The sequence below is a fragment of the Lagenorhynchus albirostris genome, chromosome 8 (assembly GCF_949774975.1).
Source record: "Lagenorhynchus albirostris chromosome 8, mLagAlb1.1, whole genome shotgun sequence".
In the NCBI taxonomy this organism is placed as follows: Eukaryota; Metazoa; Chordata; class Mammalia; order Artiodactyla; family Delphinidae; genus Lagenorhynchus; species Lagenorhynchus albirostris.
In genome coordinates this window covers 76,300,212-76,327,568 of record NC_083102.1, presented here as the reverse complement: position 1 = coordinate 76,327,568, position 27,357 = coordinate 76,300,212, and the positions used below count along the sequence as shown (strand labels likewise).

The window sequence follows — 27,357 nt, the reverse complement described above, 5'->3', positions numbered from 1 at the left end:
CAGCATTATTTACAATAGCCAAGACATAAACAACCTAAGTGTCCATCAACAGAGGAATGGATAAAGAAGCTGTGGTATATATATATATATATATATATATATATATATATATATATATATATTATATATATATATATATATACACATACACACAATGGAATACAACTCAGACATAAAAAAAATGGAATTTTGCCATTTGCAGCAACATGGATGCACTTGGAGGGCATTACACTAAATGAAATAAGTCAGACAGAGAAAGACAAATACTATATGTTATCACTTATATGTGAAATATTAAAAAAAATACAGCAAACTAGTGAATATAATATAAAAGAAGCAGACTCACAGAGAGAAAAAACTAATGGTTACCAGTGGGGGGAGGGGCAAAATAGGGGAGGGGTGTGGGAGGTACATACTATTAGGTATAAGACAGACTTAAGGATGTGTTGTACAACACAAGGAATATAGCCAATATTTGTAATAACTGTAAAGTAACATGTAAAAATTGTATAAAAACAAAAATTTAAAACCTAAAAATAAAAAATAAAATAAAATTGCCACTAACAACAACAACAAAAAAGGTAGGAAGGAAAAAAAACTGATGAAAGTCTACCTATATTCTGCACCCACTGATTTAAAATAGCCTACAGAGCAAGAGCCAGCTCTACCCACCACCAGTCCCTCCCATCAGGAAACTTGCAAAAGCCTCTTAGATAGCCTCATCCACCAGACGGCAGACAGCAGAAGCAAGAACTACAATCCTGCAGCCTGTGGAACAAAACCACATTCACAGAAAGATAGACAAGATGAGAAGGCAGAGGGCTATGTATCAGTTGAAGGAACAAGATAAAACCCCAGAAAAACAACTAAATGAAGTGGAGATAGGCAACCTTCCAGAAAAAGAATTCAGAATAATGATGGTGAAGGTGATCCAGGAACTCGGAAAAAGAATGGAGGCAAAGACTGAGAAGATGCAAGGAATGATTAACAAAGACCTAAAAGAATTAAAGAACAAACAAACAGATGAACAATACAATAACTGAAATGAAAACTACACTAGAAGGAATCGATAGCAGAATAACTGAGGCAGAAGAATGGACAAGTGACCTGGAAGACAGAATGGTGGAATTCACTGCCATGGAACAGAATAAAGAAAAAAGAATGGAAACAAATGAAGACACCTTAAGAGATCTCTGGGACAACATTAAACACAACAACATTCACATTATAGGGGTCCCAGAAGGAGAAGAGAGAGAGAAAGGACCCGAGAAAATATCTGAAGGGATTATAGTCGAAAACTTCCCTAACATGGGAAAGGAAATAGCCACTCAAGTCCAGGAAGTGCAAAGAATCCCATACAAGATAAACCCAAGGAGAAACACGCTGAGACACATAGTAATCAAATGGGCAGAAATTAAAGACAAAGAAAAATTATTGAAAGCAGCAAAGGAAAGCTGACAAATAACATACAGGGGAACTCCCATAAGGGTAATGGCTGATTTCTCAGCAGAAACTCTACAAGCCAGAAGGGAGTGGCATGGCATGTTTAAAGTGATGAAAAGGAAGAATCTACAACTAAGATTACTCTACCCAGCAAGGATCTCATTCAGATTCGATAGAGAAATCAAAAGCTTTACAGAGAAGCAAAAGCTAAGAGAATGCAGCACCACCAAACCAGCTCTACAACAAATGCTAAAGGAACTTCTCTAAGTGGGAAACACAAGAGGAGAAAAGGACCTACAAAAACAAACCCAAAACAATTAAGAAAATGGTAACAGAAACATACATATTGATAATTACCTTAAAAGTGAATGGATTAAATGCTCCAACAAAAAGACACAGGTTCGCTGAACAGATACAAAAACAAGACCCATATATATGCTGTCTACAAGAGACCCACTTCAGACCCAGGGACACATACAGACTGAAAGTGAGGGGATGGAAAAAGATATTCCATGCAAATGGAAATCAAAAGAAAGCTGGAGTAGCAATACTCATATTAGATCAAATAGACTTTAAAATAAAGAATTCTACAAGAGACAAGGAAGGACACTATATAATGATCAAGGGATCAATCCAAGAAGAAGATACAACAATTAAAAATATATATGCACCCAACAAAGGAGCACCTCAATACATAAGGCAACTGCTAACAGCTATAAAAGAGGAAATTGACAGTAGCACAATAATAGTGGGGGACTTTAACACCTCACTTACACCAATGGACAGATCATCCAAACAGAAAATTAATAAGGAAACATAAGCTATAAATGACACAATAAACCAGATAGATTTAATTGATATTTACAGAACATTCCATCCAAAAACGGCAGATTACACTTTCTTCCCAAGTGCACACGGAACACTCTCCAGGATAGATCACACCTTGGGTCACAAACTCAGCCTCAGTAAATTTAAGAAAATTGAAATCATTTCATGCATCTTTTCTGACCACAACGCTACGAGATTAGAAATCAATTACAGGGAAAAAACCGTAAAAAACACAAACACATGGAGGCTAAACAATACGTTACTAAATAACCAAGAGATCACTGAAGAAATCAAAGAGGAAATCAAAAAATACCTAGAGACAAATGACAATGAAAACCTATGGGATGCAGCAAAAGCAGTTCTAAGAGAGAGGTTTATAGCAATACAAGCTGACCTCAAGAAACAAGAAAAATCTCAAATTAACAATCTAACCTTACACCTAAAGGAACGAGAGAAAGAAGAACAAACAAAACCCAAAGTTCGCAGAAGGAAAGAAATCATAAAGATCAGAGCAGAGAGAAATGAAATAGAAACAAAGAAAATAATAGCAAAGATCAATAAAACTAAAAGCAGGTTCTTTGAGAAGATAAACAAAATTGATAAACCATTAGCCAGAGTCATCAAGAAAAAGAGGAAGAGGACTCAAATCAGTAAAATTAGAAATGAAAAAGGAGAAGTTACAACAGACACCGCAGAAATACAAAGCATCCTAAGAGACTACTACAAGCAACTCTATGCCAATAAAATGGACAACCTGGAAGAAATGGACAAATTCTTGAAAAGGTATACTTCTTAAACTTATACCTTCTTAGACCTTAAGAAATAGAAAATATGAACACACCAATCACAAGTAATGAAATTGAAACTGTGATTAAAAATATTCCAACAAACAAAAGTCCAGGACCAGGACCAGATGGCTTCACAGGTGAACTCTATCAAACATTAAGCGAACAGCTAACACCCATCCTTTCCAAACTCTTCCAAAAAATTGCAGAGGAAGGAACACTCCCAAACTCATTCTATGAGGCAACCATCACCCTGATACCAAAACCAGACAAAGTTACTACAATAAAAGAAAATTACAGACCAATATCACTGATGAATACAGATGCCAAAATCCTCAACAAAATACTAGCAAACAGGATCCAACAACACATTATAAGGATCATACACCATGATCAAATGGGATTTATCCCAGGGATGCAAGGATTCTTCAATACACGCAAATCAATCAATGTGATACACCATATTAACAAACTGAAGGAGAAAAACCATATGATCATCTCAATAGATGCAGAAAAAGCTTTTGACAAAATTCAACACCCACTTATGATAAAAACTCTCCAGAAAGTGGGCACAGAGGAAAACTACCTCAACATAATAAAGGCCATATATGACAAACCCACAGCAAACATCCTTCTCAATAGTGTAAAGCTGAAAGCATTTCCTCTAAGATCAGGAACAAGACAAGGATGTCCACTCTCGCCACTATTATTCAACATAGTTTTGGAAGTCCTAGCTACGGCAATCAGAGGAGAAAAATAAATAAAAGGAATACAAATTGGAAAAGAAGAAGTAAAAGTGTCACTGTCTGCAGATGACACGATACTATATAGAGAGAATCCTAAAAATGCCACCAGAAAACTACTAGAGCTAATCTATGAATTTGGTAAAGGTGCAGGATACAAAATTAATGCACAGAAATCTCTTGCATTCCTATACACTAATGATGAAAACTCTGAAAGAGAAATTAAGGAAACACTCCCATTTACCACTGCAAAAAAAAGAATAAAATACCTAGGAATAAACCTACCTAGGGAGACAAAAGACCTGTATGCAGAAAACTATAAGACACTGATGAAAGAAATTAAAGATGATACAAACAGATGGAGAGATATACCATGTTCTTGGATGGAAGAATCAATATTGTGAAAATGTCTATACTACCCAAAGCAATCTACAGATTCAGTGCAATCCCTATCAAATTACCAATGGCATTTTTTACAGAACTAGAACAAAAAAATCTTAAAATTTGTATGGAGACAAAAAAGATCCCAGAGAGCCAAAGCAATCTTGAGAAATAAAAACGGAGCTGGAGGAATCAGACTCCCTGACTTCAGACTATACCACAAAGCTACAGTAATCAAGACAATATGGTACTGGCACAAAAACAGAAATATAGACCAATGGAACAGGATAGAAAGCCCAGAGATAAACCCATGCACCTATGGTCAACTAATCTATGACAAAGGAGGCAAGGATATACAATGGAGAAAAGACAGTCTCTTCAATAAGTGGTGCTGGGAAAACTGGACAGCTACATGTAAAAGAATGAAATTAGAACACTCCCTAACACCATACACAAAAATAAACTCAAAATAGATTAGAGACCTAAATGTAAGACGAGACACTATAAAACTCTTAGAGGAAAACATAGGAAGAACACTCTGTGACATAAATCACAGCAAATTCTTTTTTGATCCACCTCCTGGAGTAATGGAAATAAAAACAAAAATAAACAAATGGGACCTAATGAAAGTTAAAAGCTTTTGTACAGCAAAGGACACCATAAACAAGAGGAAAAGACAACCTTCAGAATGGGAGAAAATATTTGCAAATGAATCAATGGACAAAGGATTATCATCTCCAAAATATATAAACAGCTCATGCTGCTCAATATTAAAAAAAACAAACAACCCAATCCAAAAATGAGCAGAAGACCTAGATAGACATTTCTCCAAACAAGAACTACACAGAGCCAAGAAGCACATGAAAACTGCTCAACATCACTGATCATGAGAGAAATGCAAATCAAAACTACAATGAGGTATCACCTCACACCAGTCAGAATGGGCATCATCAGAAAATCTACAAACAACAAATGCTGATGAGGGTGTGGAGAAAAGGGAACCCTGTTGCACTGTTGGTGGGAATGTAAATTGATACAGCCAGTATGGAGAACAGTATGGAGGTTCCTTAAAAATCTAAAAATAGAATTACCATATGATCCAGCAATCCCACTACTGGACATATACCCAGAGAAAACCATAATTCAAAAAGATATATGCACCCCAATGTTCACTGCAGCACTATTTACAATAATAGCCAGGTCATGGAAACAACCTAAATGCCCATCGACAGATGAATAGATAAAGAAGATGTGGTACATATATACAATGGAATATTAGCCATAAAAAGGAACGAAATTGAGTCATTTGTAGAGACGTGGATGGATCTAGAGACTGTCATACAGAGTGAAGTAAGTCAGAAGGAGAAAAACAAATATCCTATATTAACGCATATATGTGGAACATAGAAAAATGGTACAGATGACCCGGTCTGCAGGGCAGAAATTGAGACACAGATGTAGAGAACAAACGTATGGACACCAAGGGGTAAAATTGGTGGTGGATGTGGGGTGGTGGTGTGATGAATTGGGCGACTGGGATTGACATGTATACACTAATATGTATAAAATGGATAACTAGTAAGAACCTGCTGTATGAAAAATAAATAAAATTCAAAAAAATTTAAAAATAAAATAGCCTAATGAAAAATAGTGGCTATAAATGACCCAATTTCATTCCTTTCTATGGCTGAGTAATATTCATTGTATATATGTACCACATCTTCTTTATCCATTCATCTGTCAATGGGCATTAGGTTGCTTCCACGTCCTGGCTACTGTGAATAGTGCTGCAATGAACATTGGGGTACATGTGTCTTTTTGAAATATGGTTTTCTCAGGGTATTGGGTCATTTGTAGAGATGTGGATGGACCTAGAGTCTGTTATACAGAGTGAAGTCAGAAAGAGAAAAACAAACGTATATTGACGCATATATGTGGAATCTAGAAAAATGGCACAGATGAACCTATTTGCAGGGCAGGAACAGAGACGCAGACGTAGAGAACAGAAGAGTGGACACAGGAGGGGAAGGGAGAGTGGGATGAATTGGGAGATTAGGATGACATATATACACTGCCATGTGTACAATAGATAGTTAACGGGAACCTGCTGTATAGCACAGGGAGCTCAGCTCTGTGCTCTGTGATGACGTCGATGGGTGGGAAGGAGGTGGGGGGAGGGAGGTCCAAGAGGAGGGGATATATGTATACATATAGCTGATTCACTTCTTTGTACAGCAGAAACTAACACAACATTGTAAAGCAATTGTACTCCAATTAAAAAAAAGTGCCTATATTTTGTAAAAGCCAGAGCTAAAGTCCTCATTTAGGCTCTTTGAAAAACCTATCAATGCTCTGTATATTCAAACGATTAAGAAAAAAATGGGAATTGAAATATTACCAGATTTTCATGAGTAGGAATCAATATCAGAATTCTTATGTTACATCAAGCTAAGTTTGTTTATTCTATGCTTAGAAAAGAGGCATTAAAAATTTCAGGTATTCTGGGCTTCCCTGGTGGCGCAGTGGTTGAGAGTCCGCCTGCCGATGCAGGGGACACGGGTTCGTGCCCCGGTCCGGGAAGATCCCACATGCCGCGGAGCGGCTGGGCCTGTGAGCCATGGCCCCTGAGCCTGCGCGTCCGGAACCCGTGCTCCGCAACGGGAGAGACCACAACAGTGAGAGGCCCGTGTACCGCAAAAAAAAAAAAAAAAAAAAAAAATTCAGGTATTCCTTTTACATGTTACAAATAAGTAAAATGTTGACTATTTTAAAACATTTTATATCAAGTGTTAAGACCCTAGATGTGTTATTAGTTTTGTTATTCTCAACTAGGCCACCAGTCTGTTCCAATATTCAGTTAATGATATCAGATGATTTCCGTAAAAGATTTATAAAAGGAATGTTTTACATCTTTAGTGTTTATAGTATTAGCTCACATGCCAACAATCTTATCAATAACCCTCTCCGGCTCAGATTACGCAAAACAACCAGTTTTGTCACCTTTCAAATACATTATTTTTAAGAAACTTTATATTCAAGAATAGCTGTGAAAATAGTGAAATATTTAAAGCTATAAAACATTTATTTTACAAATCTTTTCCAGAATGACCTAATAACATCCACTGAACACTGGTGGAGATTGACTGTGTAGTTGAGAATAAAAAAAATTAATAACACATCTGAGGTTCTTATACTTGATGTAAACTATGTTAAAATATTCAACATTTTATTTATTTGTAACATGTGAAAGGAGTCTCTAAAATTTTTAATGAAATTTTTCTAAGCATGGACTAAATAAATTTAGTTTTCTGTGATCTAAGAATTGTGATATTGATTCCTACTCCTGAAAATATAGCAATAATGTTTCAACTCCTATGTTCATTTGTTCTACCATATTAAAACATAGTCTAAAGCTGTAGTAGTTGCAAAAAAGATCATACTGCTGTGGAAAGAGATCAAGAGAAACAACAAATAACAGAGAGAAATGAATTATCCCACAATTTAGTATCTGGCAAATGTTATAAACCAGTAGAAAATGATCAATTTATTTAGCATTTTTACATTTATTTATAATTTGTTATTTATATTATAATTTGTTGATTAGGAAACAGAGTTAGAAAGGTTAACTTTCCTAAGGACATACAACTGTTAAAAGGCAGAGATGACAATCACACATAGTCCATCTAAATCCAAAATCATGCACTCATCTACGACTACAGCGTGTCTCGCTATGAACTTGAAGCCAATCCCCAACTGCAGTACAGACACACACAGACATAGGCGATGGGTTTGAAGAATGTGGCAGAAAGCTAGGTGAAGTTTAGGAAAGTCAAATGTGAGATAACAAGATCACTAAAGGAAAATAAATCATAATAAGTGAGGAATAAATGTGGCATATTGAATTACATTTGCTAACAGACTTTATATATGGTACAACACATTACTGGAAACACCAAGCCTGACACTCTAGGGGCATCTAAGCATCCTATGTAGGCAAGAGCTATTAGGTGAAATGTGAGGTTTTCTTTTACCAAGGACCCAAGCAACTCATTGAGGGACGCTTTCCTCCATAAAATAACTAGACCCAAGAAGAGTAAGCTGTTTCCCGCTGGCTGGAACAACATGAGCCCCAGAGAAGACAGGACGGAGCTCAGGGAGGAGGTAGTAAAGACAGCAAAGACCTGCAGAGTAAGAGACTGCAGTGTCCTGCAAATTCCCCTTCCTCATCCATAGCTGTAGTTGGGCACATCAGCTAAGCCACATTTCCCAGCTGCTCTCGAAGTTGGGTGTGACCCTGTAACTAATTTCTAGTCAATAATGTGAATAAAAGCACGTGCCACTTCCAGGTTTATACTTTGAGGAAGCAGGTGTACCTAATTCATACTCTTTTTCTCCTTCCACTGCATGGATGCCAATGAGAAGGAGGTCCTAGGAATTGGTACAGCTTCAAGATGGAAGGAACGTGGGTTCCTGAATCCCTGTGTGGAGGAGAGATACCCACCCACCAAGACCTTAGCCTACTGCACAAGGGAGAAGTAAACTTCCATTGTGTTTGAGCCCTTAAACAATTTGGGGTCTATTTACCAACACAGGCAAGCCTACCCTGACTAATAAAGATTGTCTGTGCATCAGAGACACCAGCTTCATTCTTCTACATTTAAGGAAAGAGTAAAGGTCGGCAGTGTGAAATAGTAGGCACAGAGTAGACCAGAGAAGGTGGCATAAAAATGGTGAACAGAATGGCAGCTCATGTTGGCAAGAGAGACGTGATGAGCAGCAGCTGGAAGAGAGGAGAGAGGAACCAGAGATGCTTAGAGAGGCGCTGCTCTTAGGCACTGGCTATAAGAAAGGGACAGGGTTGAGGGCTACCGATCCCGTACAGTTAGGAACTGTAAAGCAATTACCTAGCTTCTACTGTAGGTGCCTTCAGAATATTCAGGTTGTATATATGTGGATAGGAGTATGCTATACACAGACACATGCAAATATGTAGTCAGAATGAACAGCCTCCAAAACATGAAAATACTACAGTTGAAGGATTATGGATGAGTGTTCTTTTTTTCTTTCCTTCTGAATTATCTAAACTGTTTAAAAGAAACATACCATCCATTTATAATGAAAATTTTTTTCTTGATTTGAAGGAGAAAAATTCCTCTTTTTAATTATATCTTCATGAAAATATTTAATTTCTATACATAAATATATAAATACGTAATAGAGATGAGATTCGAAGCTTTGTCCAATTCCTATTGTGGAATCTTTCAAGAAATGAATATTTATATACCACATAAAATATGACTACATGTTCACCGGTTTCCCTGTTAAATAATCAGCTCCTTTGAAGGCAGACACTGTATTGTACTCATGATTATCACTGGCACTTGGCACACAGGAGGCACTCAGGAATGTTAAGTGAATGAATTTATGAATGCTTGAAGACTCCAGTAGTTTTTAATATGTAAATTCAATGGTAATTGATAAATTATCTCAGCCTTAGAATCCCTGTTCCCTGTTATTTCAGTTTTGCTAAGTGTATGATATAAAGTCATTGACCGATCACACTTAAGACACCTAAACAGTGATCTTTTTTTTCTTTTCTTTTACTTTACATGTCACAGCTCCATTCAACCCAAATAAAGGTGCAGATAGCATTGTCAAGTTTGACACTTTTGGAGACGGAATGGGACGTTACAACGTGTTCAACTTCCAGTACATGGGCGGCAAGTATTCCTACTTGAAGGTTGGTCATTGGGCAGAAACCTTATCAGTAGATGTCGACTCTATCCACTGGTCCCGGAACTCAATCCCCACGTCCCAGTGCAGCGACCCCTGTGCACCCAATGAAATGAAGAATATGCAACCAGGGGATGTCTGCTGCTGGATCTGCATCCCCTGCGAGCCCTACGAATACCTGGCTGACGAGTTTACCTGTATGGATTGCGGCCTTGGGCAGTGGCCCACTGCAGACCTATCTGGCTGCTTTGACCTTCCTGAGGACTACATCAGGTGGCAAGATGCCTGGGCCATTGGTCCAGTCACCATTGCCTGCCTGGGTTTTATGTGTACATGCGTGGTTGTGACTGTCTTTATCAAGCACAACAACACACCGTTAGTCAAAGCATCAGGCCGGGAGCTCTGCTACATCTTGTTGTTTGGGGTTGGCCTGTCCTATTGCATGACATTCTTCTTCATTTCCAAGCCATCACCAGTCATCTGTGCATTGCGCCGACTAGGGCTGGGGACCTCCTTCGCTGTCTGTTACTCAGCCCTGCTGACCAAGACAAACTGCATTGCCCGTGTCTTCGATGGGGTAAAGAATGGCGCTCAGAGGCCAAAATTCATCAGCCCAAGTTCTCAGGTTTTCATCTGCCTGGGTCTGATACTGGTGCAAATTGTGGTAGTGTCTGTGTGGCTCATCCTGGAGGTTCCAGGCACCAGGCGGTACACCCTTCCAGAGAAGCGGGAAACAGTCATCTTAAAATGCAATGTCAAAGATTCCAGCATGTTGATCTCACTTACCTACGATGTGGTCCTGGTCATCTTATGCACTGTGTATGCCTTCAAAACGCGGAAGTGCCCAGAGAATTTCAACGAAGCCAAGTTCATTGGTTTTACCATGTACACCACATGCATCATCTGGTTGGCCTTCCTCCCTATATTTTATGTGACTTCAAGTGACTACAGAGTAAGTCTCAGAATGGTTTCTCCTTTTGCTTCTTCTTGTATCCTGCCACTGTTTTGTTATGTATAATTTAAAAGAGACTCCTTTTATTTCATCTCAGCAATTAGGTAGCTAAATTATAAATGCCATGATGAACCACCATATTGTATATGGAAATTAATTCAATATGTTTTAAAACATTTAATTAGTGCTTGCTATGTGGAAAGCATTGTGCTGGGCACAGAGAGGAACATAAATGTAAATGGCATGGTCATTCAAGCAATTTACAATCTAGTGGGAGAAGAGTATAATACACACACACACACATACACATGCACGCACACGCCCCTTAAAACTTTTAATTTCATTTAGAAAGTGAATGACAAGATAATAAGACTTTAAATTAGACACGAGAGGACCTGGCTACCACAGATCGATCTGTTAATTAAAGCAGAGTTGCAACATTAAGCCAGGATCAGTTGAAAGATCTAAAAACTTTTCACTCAAGCTTCAAATAAGCATCATTATTTCTCTAAAACAAGTTAAAATACAATATTTGTTATACTTTTTCTACAACATTACTTCCTGTAGATGTGGTATATGTATGTAATCCCTGAATCGGTTAAAACTTTTACTGTCTATATCCAGGTAACCTAATTAAGTCATTACTCATATAGTCTCCAGTAATATTTAGTTCAGATTTCTGGGCTTCAATATAATGACCATCTCTCCTGAAAGAAACAGTTCATGATTCCATCAAAATTTCTCAAACTGTTGAAACCATCAATCCGTTGCTCTCACATTTATAATTCTCATTTTCGTATCGCCCAATGAGTGAGTATAAGAATATTTCCCTCTTAAGGCAACTGGTTTTTATTCTCTATATTTCTTAATTCGTCATTAAGTTTTCCAGAGGCCTTATGGTTTCCTTGTTACAACATGATTTCACAAAGTAAAGTGCCTCTGTAGGTTGGAATAGTCCTCAAATGTTTCTGTTTATCAGCAGTTCCTACATTACCAAGCTCTTGAATATTGCAGCTCAAAAATAAGACAAAGCTACTTAAAGCAAGAGATCAAGAGACTGGCAAAGCTTGATGTGTCTAGTCTAGTAAATTATCCACAACGTTGTGACTCAAACCTATGGACCACATTAAAGGAGCAGCCAGAAAAATAAAGAATATACAATCAATGTTGGGATAACGGTCAGGCTTTCTATAAGACTACCTATAAAAATTTTTGAAAATCTGTCAAAAGAGAAGACATCAGAACTAAATCAACAAAATCAAAGGTCAGATTATATGCACACAGGAGTTCGTACCTTTCTAGTGTGGGGATTAAATGGAGAACTACAGTTAATGCATTTTAATGCCCCCAATTCTATCTTTTGTCTTTCTATACACATCCTCCTCCTATAGATCTGTAAGGATTTTTTTTTCAGTTCTTAGGAAGCCATCCTTAGTAGACAGGACTTGGGGTATTGGAAATGCAAAATAGTTACAATGCTATTTGTTCTATCCTCACATATGATTTGAAACTATTCATTCTCAAAAAAGCTAATGAAAAAATAAAACAAAAATACTACCAAGAATAAAATTTAATTTTATTGAATGAACTAGCATTTATTCCTAAAACATAAAAAAATGACTTCTTCCTTTAACATGATAGCAATATCATGGTTAAAAGAAATTAGCTGAAGATACCAGAAGTTTTGCCACATGGCAGAAATTACAAGGAAAATGGGGCAGAGGTTGTACAGTCGAGAGTTTTAAGGGCTATGCTAATTAAGGCAATGAATCCTACAGAGATCATCTGAGGTCTCAGTTATCCTTGCAAATAATCCCAATCCTCAATTTACAAAAGAAATGAGACAGTAGACCAGAGCCTCCAACACAGAGGTTTTCATATTCAATCACACACTGAATCAACTGGGTAGCTTTGAAAAAAAATATTGATACCTGGGGCACAGCCCCAGATATTCTGATTTAATTGGCCTGATCTGTGGCTTAGACATCAGGATTTTTCAAAGCTCCCCAAGTGACTCTCATTTGCAGCCAGGATTGAAAATCGCTGCCCTAATGAATCACATGCTCTTCTTGTCCCACAGATACCTCTAGTTTGGCCGGCACTGTTTTGAAATTCTTTGAAATGTTTGCCAAAGTAAGAACATTGAGAAATTGTACATAACTATCTAGATTCTTGGCTTCTCTTAACAAACTAAAACATGTGGACCCACAATTAGCTGGCTGAGTAGTGCTTATGCCTCTAGACAGAGCACTCTCACTCCTGTTGCCCACAGCTCCCACCAGCCCCTGAATTCTTACACCTGGCTACCCTCACGTATGAATCTGCATAGCCCTATAGGTATCTGAACCCAGGACCCTTGTTTTAGACTGCGATTTAAAATTTCCTGGAGGGAAACCATGTGGCTCGGAGAGAATCAGCAGCATTAGAAAAGTACCCAATAATAATCTAAGTACCAGCATTAAGAATTTGGCCATCGGTCAACAAGGTTTATGACTCAGTACTTTGCCACGCACTGGGAGTTATAAAACAATATAAAGCACTATTCTAGTCTTCAAAAAGCTTACATCTCAGTTGGGAAAACAGTAACAAGCATGAACGAATTCAAGATTAACACAGAATAGTTTATAATTAAATTGCTGATAGAAACTCTTAAATGCCTATTAGTTTCAAAAACGAGTTGGATCCGTAAGAGCTTGGTCTTTCCAGGAATCTCCTTAAAGAGGTGGGATTTCATCCTTGGTAGGTACCTTGGTAGGAAAGTGCAAGTAAGGTAGTTAGAGTATATAGGGCCTACAGGGAATATTCTTGAGGCAAAATAGAAATGAACCAAGAAGAATGCAATAATGTGGGTCGTGCTCAAATGGAAGATAGGGGGAGTCTAGTGAGAAATTAATGGGAACTGGCAGCTTGGTCAGATTATACCAGGTAGAGGAATTCATTTAAATGATGTTTAAGGCCTTTGAGGTCTTGTGATTTTTAAATTTTTCTTGTTTTCTTTTGGTTGGTTGTTCACTTGGGCAAAAAGTGACATGATTAAGGCAAGAGGGAAAGAAAGGAACTAAGTCTTCCTGACCAAATTCCAAGACCTTATTCTACCAAGTGCTTTGCATACATGAGCTTACGTTATTCTCATTAGCACCCTGGAAAGCGAATTTCATTATCCATTAGGAAGATGAGTAAACAGACTCAGAGGGCAATTAACTTCCCAGGTGGCACAGTTAAAAAATAGTAGGACTAGTGTTTTGGATCCAAATCCATGCCTTTCCCACTATATCACACACTTATCTACCCTTAATATGATGAATGGACTTGTAGGAGTAAAACCTAGAACAAACAAGACTAGTCAACGCTGTAAGAGACATCAAGACGGAGCGAGCAAAAACTTGGGTAAGAATCCAAAACTTCAAAGGATCTATGAGAAATATCCAGGCTGCCTCCTTCTGTACCACAACAAAACCATCCCAGAGAGCGTAAGAATCAAACACCGAGTCATCAGGGATCCAATACATAGTTCCAATGGTGTAAAGAAAAACTAGGTCACGTTTGGGTGGAAAGTTTACCGTAAAAAGTTTAAATGGTAATTACTGAGTATTTTGTTCATTCATGTCTTCCAAAAGTATCTGAGCCTTTATTATGGGCCTTGGGGATACAGCTATCAACACAGACAAGCCCCTCCTCTTTTATAACTTACAATCTGGTGGGGAATGAGAGGAGCATAGAGATGGTGAGTAAATAATTAATAAGTGAGAATTCAGGATAACTCACGCAGTGGTGAGTACTATGACGGAAGGGAGCGGGGTTATGCCACTACAGTGCTTCCCAAACTTTAAGGCGCCTCCACCTGGGAATCTTGCTAAAGATTCTGATTCAGGAAGAAGGGATGAGGCCCAAGGTTCTGGATTTCTAGCAAGCTCCCAGATGATGGAGATGCTGCGAGGCAAAGGACCGTACTCTAGGTATCAAGATGCTGGATTCTTACTGGGGTTGGTGCAGGCAAAGCATTTTGCCTAGGCAGACTCGGAGGTGACTTCGGAATTTTTACAAGGTTTAAGTACTTGCAGAGAAATTCCAATTTTCCCATGTTGACTATCTTGAAGATTTAAAGAAATGTATCACATCTCATTCTTTCAAAACGTGTTTGCCACCCCTACTAGTGCCTACTTCATTATACCCTACCGAAAGATGGGAAGGAGCAAACCAGGGGAATTCTACCCGCTAGATAGGAGAAACAGCAAGTGCAAACACCCCCAGGCAAAAATGTCTTAGAAAAGAAAGGTGTATCTGGCTACCGTTTAATGAGTAGATGGGAGAGTGAGTTTATGTGAGAGGTAGGCGGTTGGGAGGGTGGGCAGCTAGACCACATAGGACTTTATAGGCCATAGCAAAAAGTTTAGATTTTTGTTCTCTATGGAAAAAGAAACCACTGAAATACTTTTAAATGGAGCAGTTTAATGATCTCATATTTTGTGATCTCACATTTTAGGAAAAAAAAAAAGTCAAGCTGCTAAAGACAACATACGACAGAAAGGAAAAAGCAGGGGTGGGGAGAGCAGTTAAGTGACTGCGATAGGTCAGAGATGATGGGGGCCTGAACCAAGGGTAGGATGTCAGTGATGGAGGCAGAACCTGTGAAGGACCGAGAAGGGTTTTTAATCCATCCCACAATCTAACAGGTTAGCCCGCCACAGTTTCGCGGATGCTGACAGAAGACCTGAGACTCCTAACTCAGAGACAAAGGACTTTTATTACCCGCAGCCACCACTGTGGCCAGAACTTCAGCATTTGTGTAGGTTGCGCAAGTCCCAATTGCCAGTAGGCAGTGCAGAGTGGGCCCGGTAACACGTGCATGAGCAGTCATCACGATAGGATCAGTATTGCTGACTTTTTGCCTTCACTTTGAATACATCACAGCCCAGCACTGTTACCGATCCTAACCTTATCTAAAAGGTTGGTATTGTGTTCATCGTAGGCTTTTAGCATGAATTTTTATTTTTAAAAAATACTGCAATAAAATATTATTTGTCTTGGGGCTTCCCTGGTGGCGCAGTGGTTGAGGGTCCGCCTGCCGATGCAGGGGACAGGGGTTCGTGCCCCGGTCCGGGAAGATCCCACATGCCGCGGAGCGGCTGGGCCCGTGAGCCATGGCCGCTGGGCCTGCGCGTCCGGAGCCTGTGCTCCGCAGCCCGCGTACCGCAAAAAAAAAAAAAAAATTACTTGTCTTGATTACTGAGTTTTGGGTGCCTCCTTAAATGTGTATCTCAAGCAAGTTCCTCATTTGCCTCATTCTGGTCCCAGCCCAGCCTTCTTCCTAACAGGCCTGGATAGGATGGTGACTTAGCTGTCTGTAACCAACAGAGCATAAAAATTCGAGTTCTTCCCTCCCCAGAGTTTCCCAGCATACTGGGTCTGGTGCATATGGATGGCAGCCACCCTTGGGGATGGGGAGACATTGTTCCTATCCTTCCTTTCTTCTTAAGGCAGCTGCGATCAGGATGGAGAGAGTAAGGGAGGAATCAGGCAGCACGGACATCTCCATGCCAGGAAGGAAGGCACATTTGCTCTGTGTTTCAAGCAGGCAGCAGCTACGCATGGCTCAAACCAAACGAAGGTCCAATGTTTCTGAGCACCCAAAACCCTGAATTGAATGGCAACATCATCATTACTGTCACTGTTCATTTCAGTTTGGGGGACCCCTTGACTCAGAGGCCAGAGCCAGATATCGGTAGCTATCTGCCTGGGCCACGTGGTTTGCGGATTTCAGCTCACTCGCCACTGACTTGCACAGACAGCAACTTTTTTCAAGGAGTTCGTCTTAATCCAGGGCATTTGCTGTCTCATCGTGATATTATCTCTTAGCATCTTGCCTAGTTTTAGCCTAAGGGCTAAGCAAGCTTTCCAGGGCTGCAGCTGACTGCAGGAATTCGTCCAGATTTCCTTGCGTCCGTCTCTCATTCTTTGGTGCAGCACTTATGTCAGCATTTTCAACCCAATCCAGGTCAGGAAGAGCCCAAATACCGGTCAGTGCGTCATCTCTGGCTTCCCAGAGCATTATCCTGTTTCAGGGCAATCTGACAGAGAGGGCCAAAGCTCCTTTTCTGCAGCCAGGTTCCACTGTAAAAAACTGAGACTTCTGTCATCGCAGAATGGATCTAAGTTTGGCGTGAGAGACTATACCAAGGGATGAGCCCTAAGAGGGCCTAGCTGTTGCCATTCTTCCTTCACAAGACTGGTCGCCCTCTTCCCTCATTTCCCAAGGGAGCCAGCCAAAGTTTAAATGACTCACCTGGTCTCTGCTTCTCTGAAGGCTTCTCTTTTCAGTGTAGGGTCAGGGTAGGTGTTTGTCTCTGCAACTTTTATGTGAAAAAAGAGTAGAACTTTCTGCCCACCAAGGACCTGAATCAGAATAGGGAGGAAATCCACGGCACCCCCAGAGGTGAGTCAGCAACAATTTCAGTACAGGTCTAGCAGCTCTATCCGAATCTACTTCCTGTTACTCAGCCTGAGAACCACCCCTCAAATTCTCTTCTTTAATGGCCATAAAGTAGAACACTATTTATTGCCCGGTTGGCCATACAGTTTGGTCAGCCTGTTTGCTACGGATTCCCATGGACTGCTCTCAAGGCCTGTTCATCAGCCCATGAGACCCTCATCCTTCCTCTTTGAGAAAGCCTTTCCGATCTCACTGTCACAACTGTCAAAGACCGAAGAGTCTGAGATTTTACTTGACTGATTCCAACTTAACATGTTAGCTTGCCACAGTTTTGTTGACGCTGACAAAAAGGACTCTGACTCAAAGCAATGGCAGTAGCCAGAGTTCCGCACTGGCTCTGGTTACCTGAGCCCCACTCCCCACAGGCTATGCAAAGGGCACCATGACCACGGCACAGTCAGCAGTGGCATTACAGGGAAGAACAGTTAGATTGGGGAACCTGAATCTTCTCTAATGAGTGATATGCTGGTCCTCTGTTCCACAGGCACTACCTCTATCTTCTAGGGCTCTTTGCTATAAAAAATACCATTGAAAAGAAAGTCCAGAACAAAGGCAGTCGGAGCCGCTGCTGGAAAGACATACAGAAGCCCAAGAGACCATAAAGGATTATCTTCCGAAAGAACCAACAGAACTTGCTATTGGATTGGATGTGTGGGTGTGAGGGAAATGGCAAAATGAAGGATGACTCTCAGGTTTTTGGCTTGCACAAGGGGGTGGCATTTGGTGTCACTTAAATGGAGGTACCTGGAGGAAAGGATCAAGTTCTGCTTACATATTCATTCTGATGTGCCCACTACACATCCACAACAATATGCCAAGATGGCATTTGAATGTATAGGTCTGGAGGCCCAGAAGATAAGCTGGAACTAGAACTACATGGATGAATACCATCCACATAGGAGGTGCTTAAGCCACAGAACTCAATGAGATGGTAAAGAGAAGAGTGTCCAAAACTGAGTTCTGAAACACTCCAGCACTTAGAATTCAGGTAGAAGAGAAAAAGTCAGCAACTCAGACAAGGAACTGTCCAGTGAGGGGAGGAGGGATCCAGGAAGTGATTAACCATGTCAAGTGTTTCTAGGAGTCTGAGGAAGATGAAAACAAAGCAGCGTGGGCTGGGAGTGTTCAAAGACGCAGAACAAATAAGTATAGATAAATACAGACTCTTTATAGTGTGAGTTATAGAGGGAACTGGGCAACTGAGACTATGAGGCTGATACTTGGGCTTTGAAAAAAATTAAAAGGTATCAAATTTAAAGCAGGTATACTGAAAACTATGCAGCATAAACTACGACCAAAATGCACCTTTAGTTATGCTTCCCTGTGTCCCTTTAGTAGTTAGTGAGATTAGTCACCCCTCCACCCCTGGATGGAAATTCCAGTGGATACATCCAAACACTGACTGTTCACCTTATGTGAGACACCATCCTAGTGCTGGGGGTACATCAGTGAATGAAAACTCTCATGACCTTGGTAGGCCCATGAATTTGTGTGCCCTTAGGTGACATAAGGTCCTACAATCATTTTCAAAGGAAAAATGTCTCTAGTAGGAAACTGAAATGCCTTGTCCTATGTAGTTATCAAATCACATCATGACATAACATTCAGTATCATTTTCTCCTGAGGTCTGGCCTGCCTTGGAGCTGCAGTGGTTGGCTTCCCCTTTCTCCCAGCTCACACTCCCCAGTCCACCAGTTGCTATGTCCCTCTCAGGCCCGGTTAGAGAGTAATAAGGACTTTATGATCTCTAAGTCCGCAGTGGCTAAAGACACGTCCTTGGGATAATCTGGAAGATGATTAAAGGGTGTTTTCACCTGATCATCAGAAAGGTCCTGCTGGCCTTTTTCTCCCGCAAGTCCTTGAGGGAGTTGGCTGGCAATTCGCTACTCTGAGTCGTCACAAGCCAGCTACTCCCCTCTAGCCTCCTTCTGAGAAGGACTCCAGGCCCCTCCATATGGGCCCCAGACGACCCACAATGGCTCACCTTTCCGGCATACCACTCCCGTAGCGTTTGTTTTGATAAATTTTTAGAGTAAAGGACTATCTCAATACATCAGCCAGTCTCCTTGCTCTGCTACAAAAGTGACTAGCCATTTCTCACCTTCTAGATTTTCAAGACAGCAATCAGGCTCCCGGCCAGAGCATCCCCCAACCACAGAAAAACCTCAAACCTTCTGTGAAGGGCCACAGTGACGCCCTCCTCTGTAAGCTTTAAGTGAAGAGATGGACACAATCCCCCTAAGGGGTGGAGGGCATGGAATTCACAGCACAGCTTTGGGCCGAGATCTCCTCACAGAAGCCTCCCTTCTCCTCTCCTTGTAATGTCTTAAAGTAAGTGAGGAGTTTCGAAGTTATAGAAGGTTTTCTTGAAAAGTGCACATGTGAACTTGTCTCACCCTCGCTGGGATATCTGATAGCTTTCACACTGGCACCACGGTCAAAACTGAGGCAGGAACAGCACAGTTCTAATATCATATTATACATACATGTAAGAAGAAAAATTACGTCAGTAATGGACTTGCTATAAATAACACAGTTATGATTTATCAAGGCTTTTCCATCATGGAATTAGATAGGAGACTTTTCTGAGAAGCTGACAAAAGAGAGAAGAGCCTGAAACTGGGGACCAAGTTGGAAAGCACTGGAGTGGTTAGGGGAGCAAGAGCTTTAAGATAATGAGGAGAGGGCTTCCCTGGGGGCGCAGTGGTTAGGAATCCGCCTGCCAATGCAGGGGACACGGGTTCAATCCCTGGTCCAGGAAGATCCCACATGCCGCGGAGCAACTAAGCCCGTGCGCCACAACTACTGAGCCTGCGCTCTAGAGCCCGCGAGCCACAACTACTGAGCCCGCGCACCTAGAGCCTGTGCTCCGCAACGAGAAGCCACCGCAATGAGAAACCCGCGCACCACGACGAAGAGTAGCCTCCATTTGCCACAACTAGAGAAAGCCTGCACGCAGCAACAAAGACTCAACACAGCCAAAAATAAAATTAAATTAAAAAAAAAAGATAGTGAGGAGAGATTTACTTTCAGCAATCAAAGTAAAACCAGAGTCTGAAGAATTATGATACAAGCGTAACCTGATTTTTTAAAAATCAAAAACAGAAAGAGGTCTTCTAAAGTTATGTGGCCCTTCCAGTTAACTGTTCAGTCTCAGTTTCCTTTGATTACAGAAGAAGGTCAGACACTTTAGGGCATGAGAAATTACTGCTATCTGGTAATAGCATCGGCTGGGGAAAAAGGAAAAAGAACTCTAAAATGACTCTAGGATTTACCATAGTTACTCTGAGTAGAAACTGATAGAAGAAATAATTAATTTCCATTTTTCATACTGAAAGTGATTAAGTATGTAGAATCTAATTTGGGATTTTCCAGAAAATCTGTGGGAGCTGAAGCCAGGATAAATGAGGAGAGCGGAGAAGATGAAGAGTGCGGGCAAGGGAATGAAAAGAAGAGATGATAAAACCTAGTTCTGAGGTTTGCTTTCAGGGGAAGCAAAGAGGGCGCAAGGGAAAATTCTCTGTCAAGGATGGGTGCATAGAAGCCTGGAGGACAGAAAGATGAAACAGCGAGTACCTGGTGTATCAAAATTCCAGAGAGATGCTAATGAAATAATTAAAAGAGTAGGTACCCCAGAAGAAAGTTGATAATGCCCCCCAGTGTTGAATAGGGAAACCAAGAGCTGCTAGAGCTCCCAGCAAGAAAGAGAAATGGAAATATGAAACAGGACCAGATTTGTTCATAATATAGTAAACCTTAAACAAGCCAAGTTGATTGACTCAAATTATCAGTTATCTGGTCACTTCATCATTGAATATTGATATTTTACTCTTTAAGATTCTGACTTCCAGTGGCTCTGCAGAAATATCTTTATACAAAGTAAAGAGGAAAACAAACAAAACAAGAAAATCTGTGTGAAGTCTTGGTAAGCCTTCAGGACACCAAACACAGAGAGTGTTTGCTTACAAATCCTAAGCAATGTTTCCATGTGCATCCCAAACTCAGAAGATCCAATATAATTGCTGTATTGGTTTGGCTAGAATAATAACAGAACTGTGGATGATTTGGGTTTTTTCAGTTTGCTCTTTTTTCAGTGCTCTCTTGAGTTGGCCACTGTATTGAATTTATAGTCAAGACACTTAACTAGGCAATCTTTTCTTATAGGTGCAGACAACGACCATGTGCATCTCGGTTAGCCTGAGTGGATTCGTGGTCCTGGGCTGTTTGTTTGCACCCAAGGTGCACATCATCCTGTTTCAACCCCAGAAGAATGTGGTCACACACAGACTGCACCTGAACAGGTTCAGTGTCAGTGGAACTGGGACCACGTATTCTCAGTGTAAGTATGGAACTTGACACTGACCCCTTCATATATAGTAGGGAGCAGGCTAGAAGGAGAAGCAACAGACATAGACAGAAACAGGCAACACACGTCCATCCCCATAATCAATCTCAATTCACTTTAGTAAGTGCTGATTTGATCACTGTGTGCCAGGTACTGTGCTGGGTGCTAAGGATACAGTGATAAGCAGAAGAGGTCAAGGTTCGGTTTTGGCAGTACGCGGTCTAGCAGGGATGACAGACGTTAAATCCATAACCACAAATGGGATTTTTGACCAAGTTGTAGAGCCAGAGAACCAAGTCCTGACTTTGCAACTAGGTCAACAGGTAACCTTGAGCACATCACTTTACTGTTTCCTTCCTTAGTTGGCCTAGAGGGTTGGACTAGACTGGTGCTCTGTAAAGTATGTTCTGTGTCACACAGATGCTGAAGGTGCTTCCTAAAAATTAAAAGAGGAAGATAATCAAATAAGGTGGAAAATGCTACATCCTAAATACCCACTTGGAAGTTCAAAGCTCCTCCTTTGACATGAGCATGAAAAAGGTTTTTCAGAATCTCTACAGCAGGGAAACCCGTTTCACTTTGTTATTTACAGTTTCTTAAAAGTAATTGATCACAGTAAAATCAACTGCACAGCCCATGGAATACACTTTGGAAAACGCTAGAATAGATCTTCCTCCTATTTCAAAGACAAAGACACAATTTTTTTTTTAGCTGAGGAGGCAGTGCTAACTGAAAGATACCAGGGTAACTCCCAGCCAGAATTCTCTCACCTCCTGGCCTGCAAGTATCTGCAACAGTAGTCTTGGAGAATCACCTAATTCTTCAGAGGCATCTAAAACACAAAGGTAGCTAAAGGGGACAATCTTTTAAGCCATTTTCAGCTAATCTATGGTATAAAGTAGGAGAAATGCACTGACAGAAGGATGAGGGGGAAGGAGGGGAGAGGAAGGGGAAGGGGGGTGGGGGGAAGGAGGCCTGGAAGTGACAGAGACAAATGACTACTTCACAATTTTGCCCCGAGCCGATTAGAAAGGAAACTTTGAAATAGCTCAGCGTCACAAAGTGAGCAATCGCATTAGTGCCCCAGTTTCTCCAACAAAGTGCACAATTTTATAGGGCTGCCCTTTTCCTGGCAAACAAAGGGAAGACTGACGGCTGACAGCACACGTGTTCCGTGATGCGCTGTGTATACCACTCCTGCGTCTCAGCTGCTATAGAGATGGAGACCTTATTGCATTTTCAGCTAAATTTCCAGGTGTCACGAGGGCTGAGTCCCAGGACCTGGTAAAACTTGTGAAATAATTTTCCTTGCACCTTAAAGAAACCTGCTTATTTCTTGAGCAAACAAATCTCTTTTCCAACAGTTGAACTACGAAAGCTAGCCAGTCCAGACCAGAAAGAACTGGCATATAACTAATAATAATAACTAACAAAAACAACAATAATACAGCTAAGAGGAACTATCATTTATTGTTTCCTTTGTGCTGGGCACTGTGCTAAGTACTTCATACATGTGTGCACGTGGGCTATAGCTTATTTAACGCTCACAACTCTTGGGGATCTACCCAAGGTCACACGTATTGAAAGTGGCAGAACCAGAACTTAAGAGCCAGTTTCTCTGATTTCAAAGCCAGGGCACCAAACCACCTTATCGTGCTACTCCATCCAGAAAACAAGCCGGGAAATTTCCCATGAACTACTTACTTGGTAGACTTTCCAGGGAGAACAAAAGGAAAATTACCCTAGGCTAGGCAGCATGATTTACCTCTGGGCAGGAAGAGTCTTGTTGATAGCTTAGAGCTCTTCTTGCCTGTTATTAAAACAATTTAGCAGAGTCCCTAAGTCTTCCACAGACACTTTTCAGATCTCATACATCCGAACCTCGGTAATTTAGATATGGTGGCGTTTTCTAATGTATGTACTAGGAATTAATAAATTCCTGAAGAGTTAACAAGGACACTTTACCCAATCGAGTCTCCCCTCAGAATTTCAGAAATGTTCATTTACACAAAAACAATGGACTGCAACTGCCATGGACCTGCTTAAGCGGTCACTCAGTATCTACTCTGCTAGTGGCCCAACTGATACTTCAAGGTAGGAGTCTATCCAGCCCAACATTTTAGGACTACTTTGTTACTCAGTGAAATTTAATTTTTTTCCTTAAAAAGGTCTAAATTTAGATCTCATTTTTCCCACAATTTTCCTCTAATTAATCCAAATCAAAGAAATGGCAGTAAAGTAACAAAGTGAAGTATTTGAGTGGTATCTCTCGGCATTTCAAAGTGCGTAAGTAACGAATCCATTGATCTTTTATTTGTATTTGTAATTCTTTATCTTTTACTCACGATAGTTTAATATTTGTGGGCTCATTTTATCCCATGTGTACAAGATATCACAAGTTCTATTTTATAGGTGAGAAGATAAGAGAAGTTACTTCTCAAGGACATACAATGATTCAAGAGTTGACACTGGATTTCCTGACTTGTGATTAGTATCCTTCCTATTTTAACAAATTGGAACCACTGTCATGAAGTTCATTAAAGTCATTAAATGCCTGAATGCTTTCTATACACCAGATATTTCTAAGCACAGTGGTGAATAGGACAGAATCCCCGGTCCCAGGAAGGTTAGTGTCCGGGGCAGTGTTTTTCATACTGTAGAATGTAATCCATTAATGGGTCATGAAATTTATTTAGCATGTTTGACCAGCATTTTTTAAAAACAGAAATAGAGGGACTTCCCTGGTGGTCCAGTGGTTAAGACTCTGCACTCCCAATGCAGGGGGCACGGGTTCGACCCCCGGTCAGGGACCTAAGATCCCGCATACCGCACGGCATGGCCAAATTAATTAATTAATTAAATAAAATAAAACTGACCTGGACATTTAAAAATAATAATAATAAAAAATATAAAAATAGAAGAGAATAAAGTATCTTAGAGTGCATCATATGTAACAGGGTAAATAGTATTTCACCAAGTTTGCTCAAGTTTATGTATGGGTACCAGGTTCAGGTAAAATATTTCTTTCTATGAACTGCAATCAAAGATATTTGAAAGCCACTTGCCTATGGGATCTAGTTCTATGTATAAACGTGTTACTGACCCACTATGATGAAAATTTAAGCAACTGGTTTAATATTTCAGTGCCTGCTTCCTCCATTATAGATTCAGCTCAATTAATATCCATCTCCCTCCTAAATACTGGGAAGTACGCTGTTTAAAGAATCAAGAAAAATCCTTAAACTGCTCTGCATTCATTAAGTACAGCGTATGCTTTTCCTAGGTTGTACATAATTTATGTTCTTCTGGTTAAGTATTTGCAGGCATTTTATTCCAATGGATTATTGTTCCCAGTATTGCTGCTGTTTTTCTGACCTAGTGTCTCCAGAGGTAAAAACAAAAACCCCATGTATGGACGAGAATAAGCTGGCATAGCAACGGAGTTACCCCCCGCACAGACACATTTAGTTATCTATTCCCTCATAACGAACTTCCCCCAAATTTAGTGGCTTAAAAGAAATCCCTTTTGTTATCTCTCCTGATTTAGTGGGTCAGGAGTTCAGGCAAGGCTTGACTGAGCAGTCCACCTGCTCTGCAAGGCCCTGACTGGGGTCCTCCTGTGGTGTCAGCTGAGACTGAACTGATCTGGAGGGTCCGCAGTGATTCACTCTCGTACATGGTGCCTAGGTGGGATGCCTCTCTCCACATGGGACCCAGACAGCATGATAGAGCCCACCCAGATTCAAGGGGAGGGAGGCAGACTCCACCGCTCAAAGAATTTGTGGCCATTTTTATTATGCTGCGCTCTCCAAATCCCAAATCCAACCGGTACTGCACTCTTAGCAGGGATTAAGTGACATGGCACACTTAAGCTTATGCAATACCAAGAAGTCACCTTGACTGGAAGCTGCGGCAGTATTAATTCAGGGTTAATTCTCTGGCGAGAGAGTAGCAGAGATACCACATCACTTTGGAGTCTAAGTGAGCTCCCTGACAGCAGCTAAGGTGGCTGACAGCAGAAAGAAGTTCAGTTAGCGGGTTTTAAAATCTGAGCAGTTGCTCCCAAAAGATAGAAAAGCACGGCCAAACTCAGAAGCAGGCATGGAAGAAAGAACATCGTTAAGGACATCTTGGAAAACTCACCATTTGAGAAATGTTTACATATTGCTGTATGCAAAAGAGACCAATTTTAGTTGTATCTGATTAACTACATACACTGGGAGTCAGAATAATAAAAATGAAACAGTAATTTTTCTCCACTAAGTGTACCCATAGGCCAGTTGTCCCCAATATTTGTGTATTAAAAAAAAAAAACTCTTTGAAATGAAGATTCCCAGGCCCCACCCTTTGTATCATGGGGTCTTGGTAAAGGCCAGAAGTGTGGTCGGTAACAGATACTCCAGCTGGTTCAACAGAGATGGTCCAAGGAAAACGGTTTGAGAACCTTGGCCCAAACCATCCTGTCTGCTTCATGCACTGCTATCAGTGCAGAGCAGGGAGCTCCACTTAGATGCCCTCAAAGAGAAAGGAGGCCCTGGGTTCAGAGAAGGAGAGGCCCTTGAAGTCCCATCCTTTGCTTCATGATGCCAAGAGCCACATCCCAGCACAGTCATTTCCCCCATTGTTGTCCGAACCCTCCACAGAAGGCATTTCTCCCATAGAAGCACCTGGCCACTCAAGAAACATTTACTGAAGGTGGGAATGCACCTTCCAATAGCAGTAGGACTCAGAGACCCTGAAATCCTAAGTTCATATTTATAATGCTGCTCCCACACCCACACACATAAGTAAACATCCTTTGTATTTGGAAGAGGAAAAAAAAGAGGTCATTCTTTGTTTGGTTCAGCTTTAGAAGCAAAGGAGCTTCCCACAGCTGATTCCCAAAGACAGGCAATCAAAAACGTATGCTGAGAACCTTAGCATCTGCAAATGCAATGATTTTTTCTTTTTTTAATTAAAAGCCTTCCCTTCAGCACTACACCTGACAGCATCTTGTTCTACCAGCATGGGTGCAGAATGTAAGCGAATGGCGTCATTGTGAGGGAGACAAACTGGATGCACACGTGAGGTTTGGCAGCATAAAATCCTATAGGCCCTGCGCAGGTCAGAATACTGCTGACGCTAATGTGGGTTTGCATCAGCGTAGGCTGGGGGGAGAAGAAAGAAATGGAGTGTGTCCAACAGTCTTCAGTCTATGTCGCCAGACGTGGTCCTACAGGGATGTGTATTTCCCTTGCTCGCGGTGATCATTCAGATGTATGTATGTCATTATCATTAAATCAGCCAAGGGGCTTCTGCTAATTAATGATGCCCAGAGTTGGGTCCCGAAGGAGCCATGGGCACATGGAGATTGATTTTCTCTGCCACCACCTTATTCAGAAAGTCACTTGTCTAGGTGGTAATGTGCGAACTGCTCAATTAATAGAATTATTCTTTATCACTAAGCATTGGCACATTATAAAAAGAAAGCAGCAGTCTAAAAAGATCGAGGGAACCGTCTTCTAGTTTCACAGTATAATTTGCCACAGAGCTTCAGCAACAGAAAGCAAGTACCTGAGGACAAGCCTTTGCATTTATCAATGGCCAAGCTTTGAAGATACCCCAGTTGGCCGGGGCAAGCCATTGCTCAACTCTGAACAGGACTTTATTTAAAAAAA

General features: G+C 40.8%; 1 protein-coding gene across 2 annotated transcripts in view; it reads left to right on the top strand.

Annotated features, from left to right (window-relative positions):
• GRM3 (glutamate metabotropic receptor 3) overlaps positions 1-27,357 on the top strand; it is a 104,454-nt gene that overhangs the window by 69,115 nt on the left and 7,982 nt on the right. The window contains exons 3-5 of one of the 2 annotated variants that reach the window (XM_060156158.1): positions 9,799-10,865; positions 21,520-21,694; positions 24,113-24,192. In XM_060156158.1, coding sequence (XP_060012141.1) covers positions 9,799-10,865; positions 21,520-21,694; positions 24,113-24,192 — 1,322 coding nt within the window. Of the gene's footprint in view, positions 1-9,798; positions 10,866-21,519; positions 21,695-24,112; positions 24,193-27,357 lie in introns of those variants that run through there. The other variant, XM_060156159.1, reaches the window with a different exon arrangement.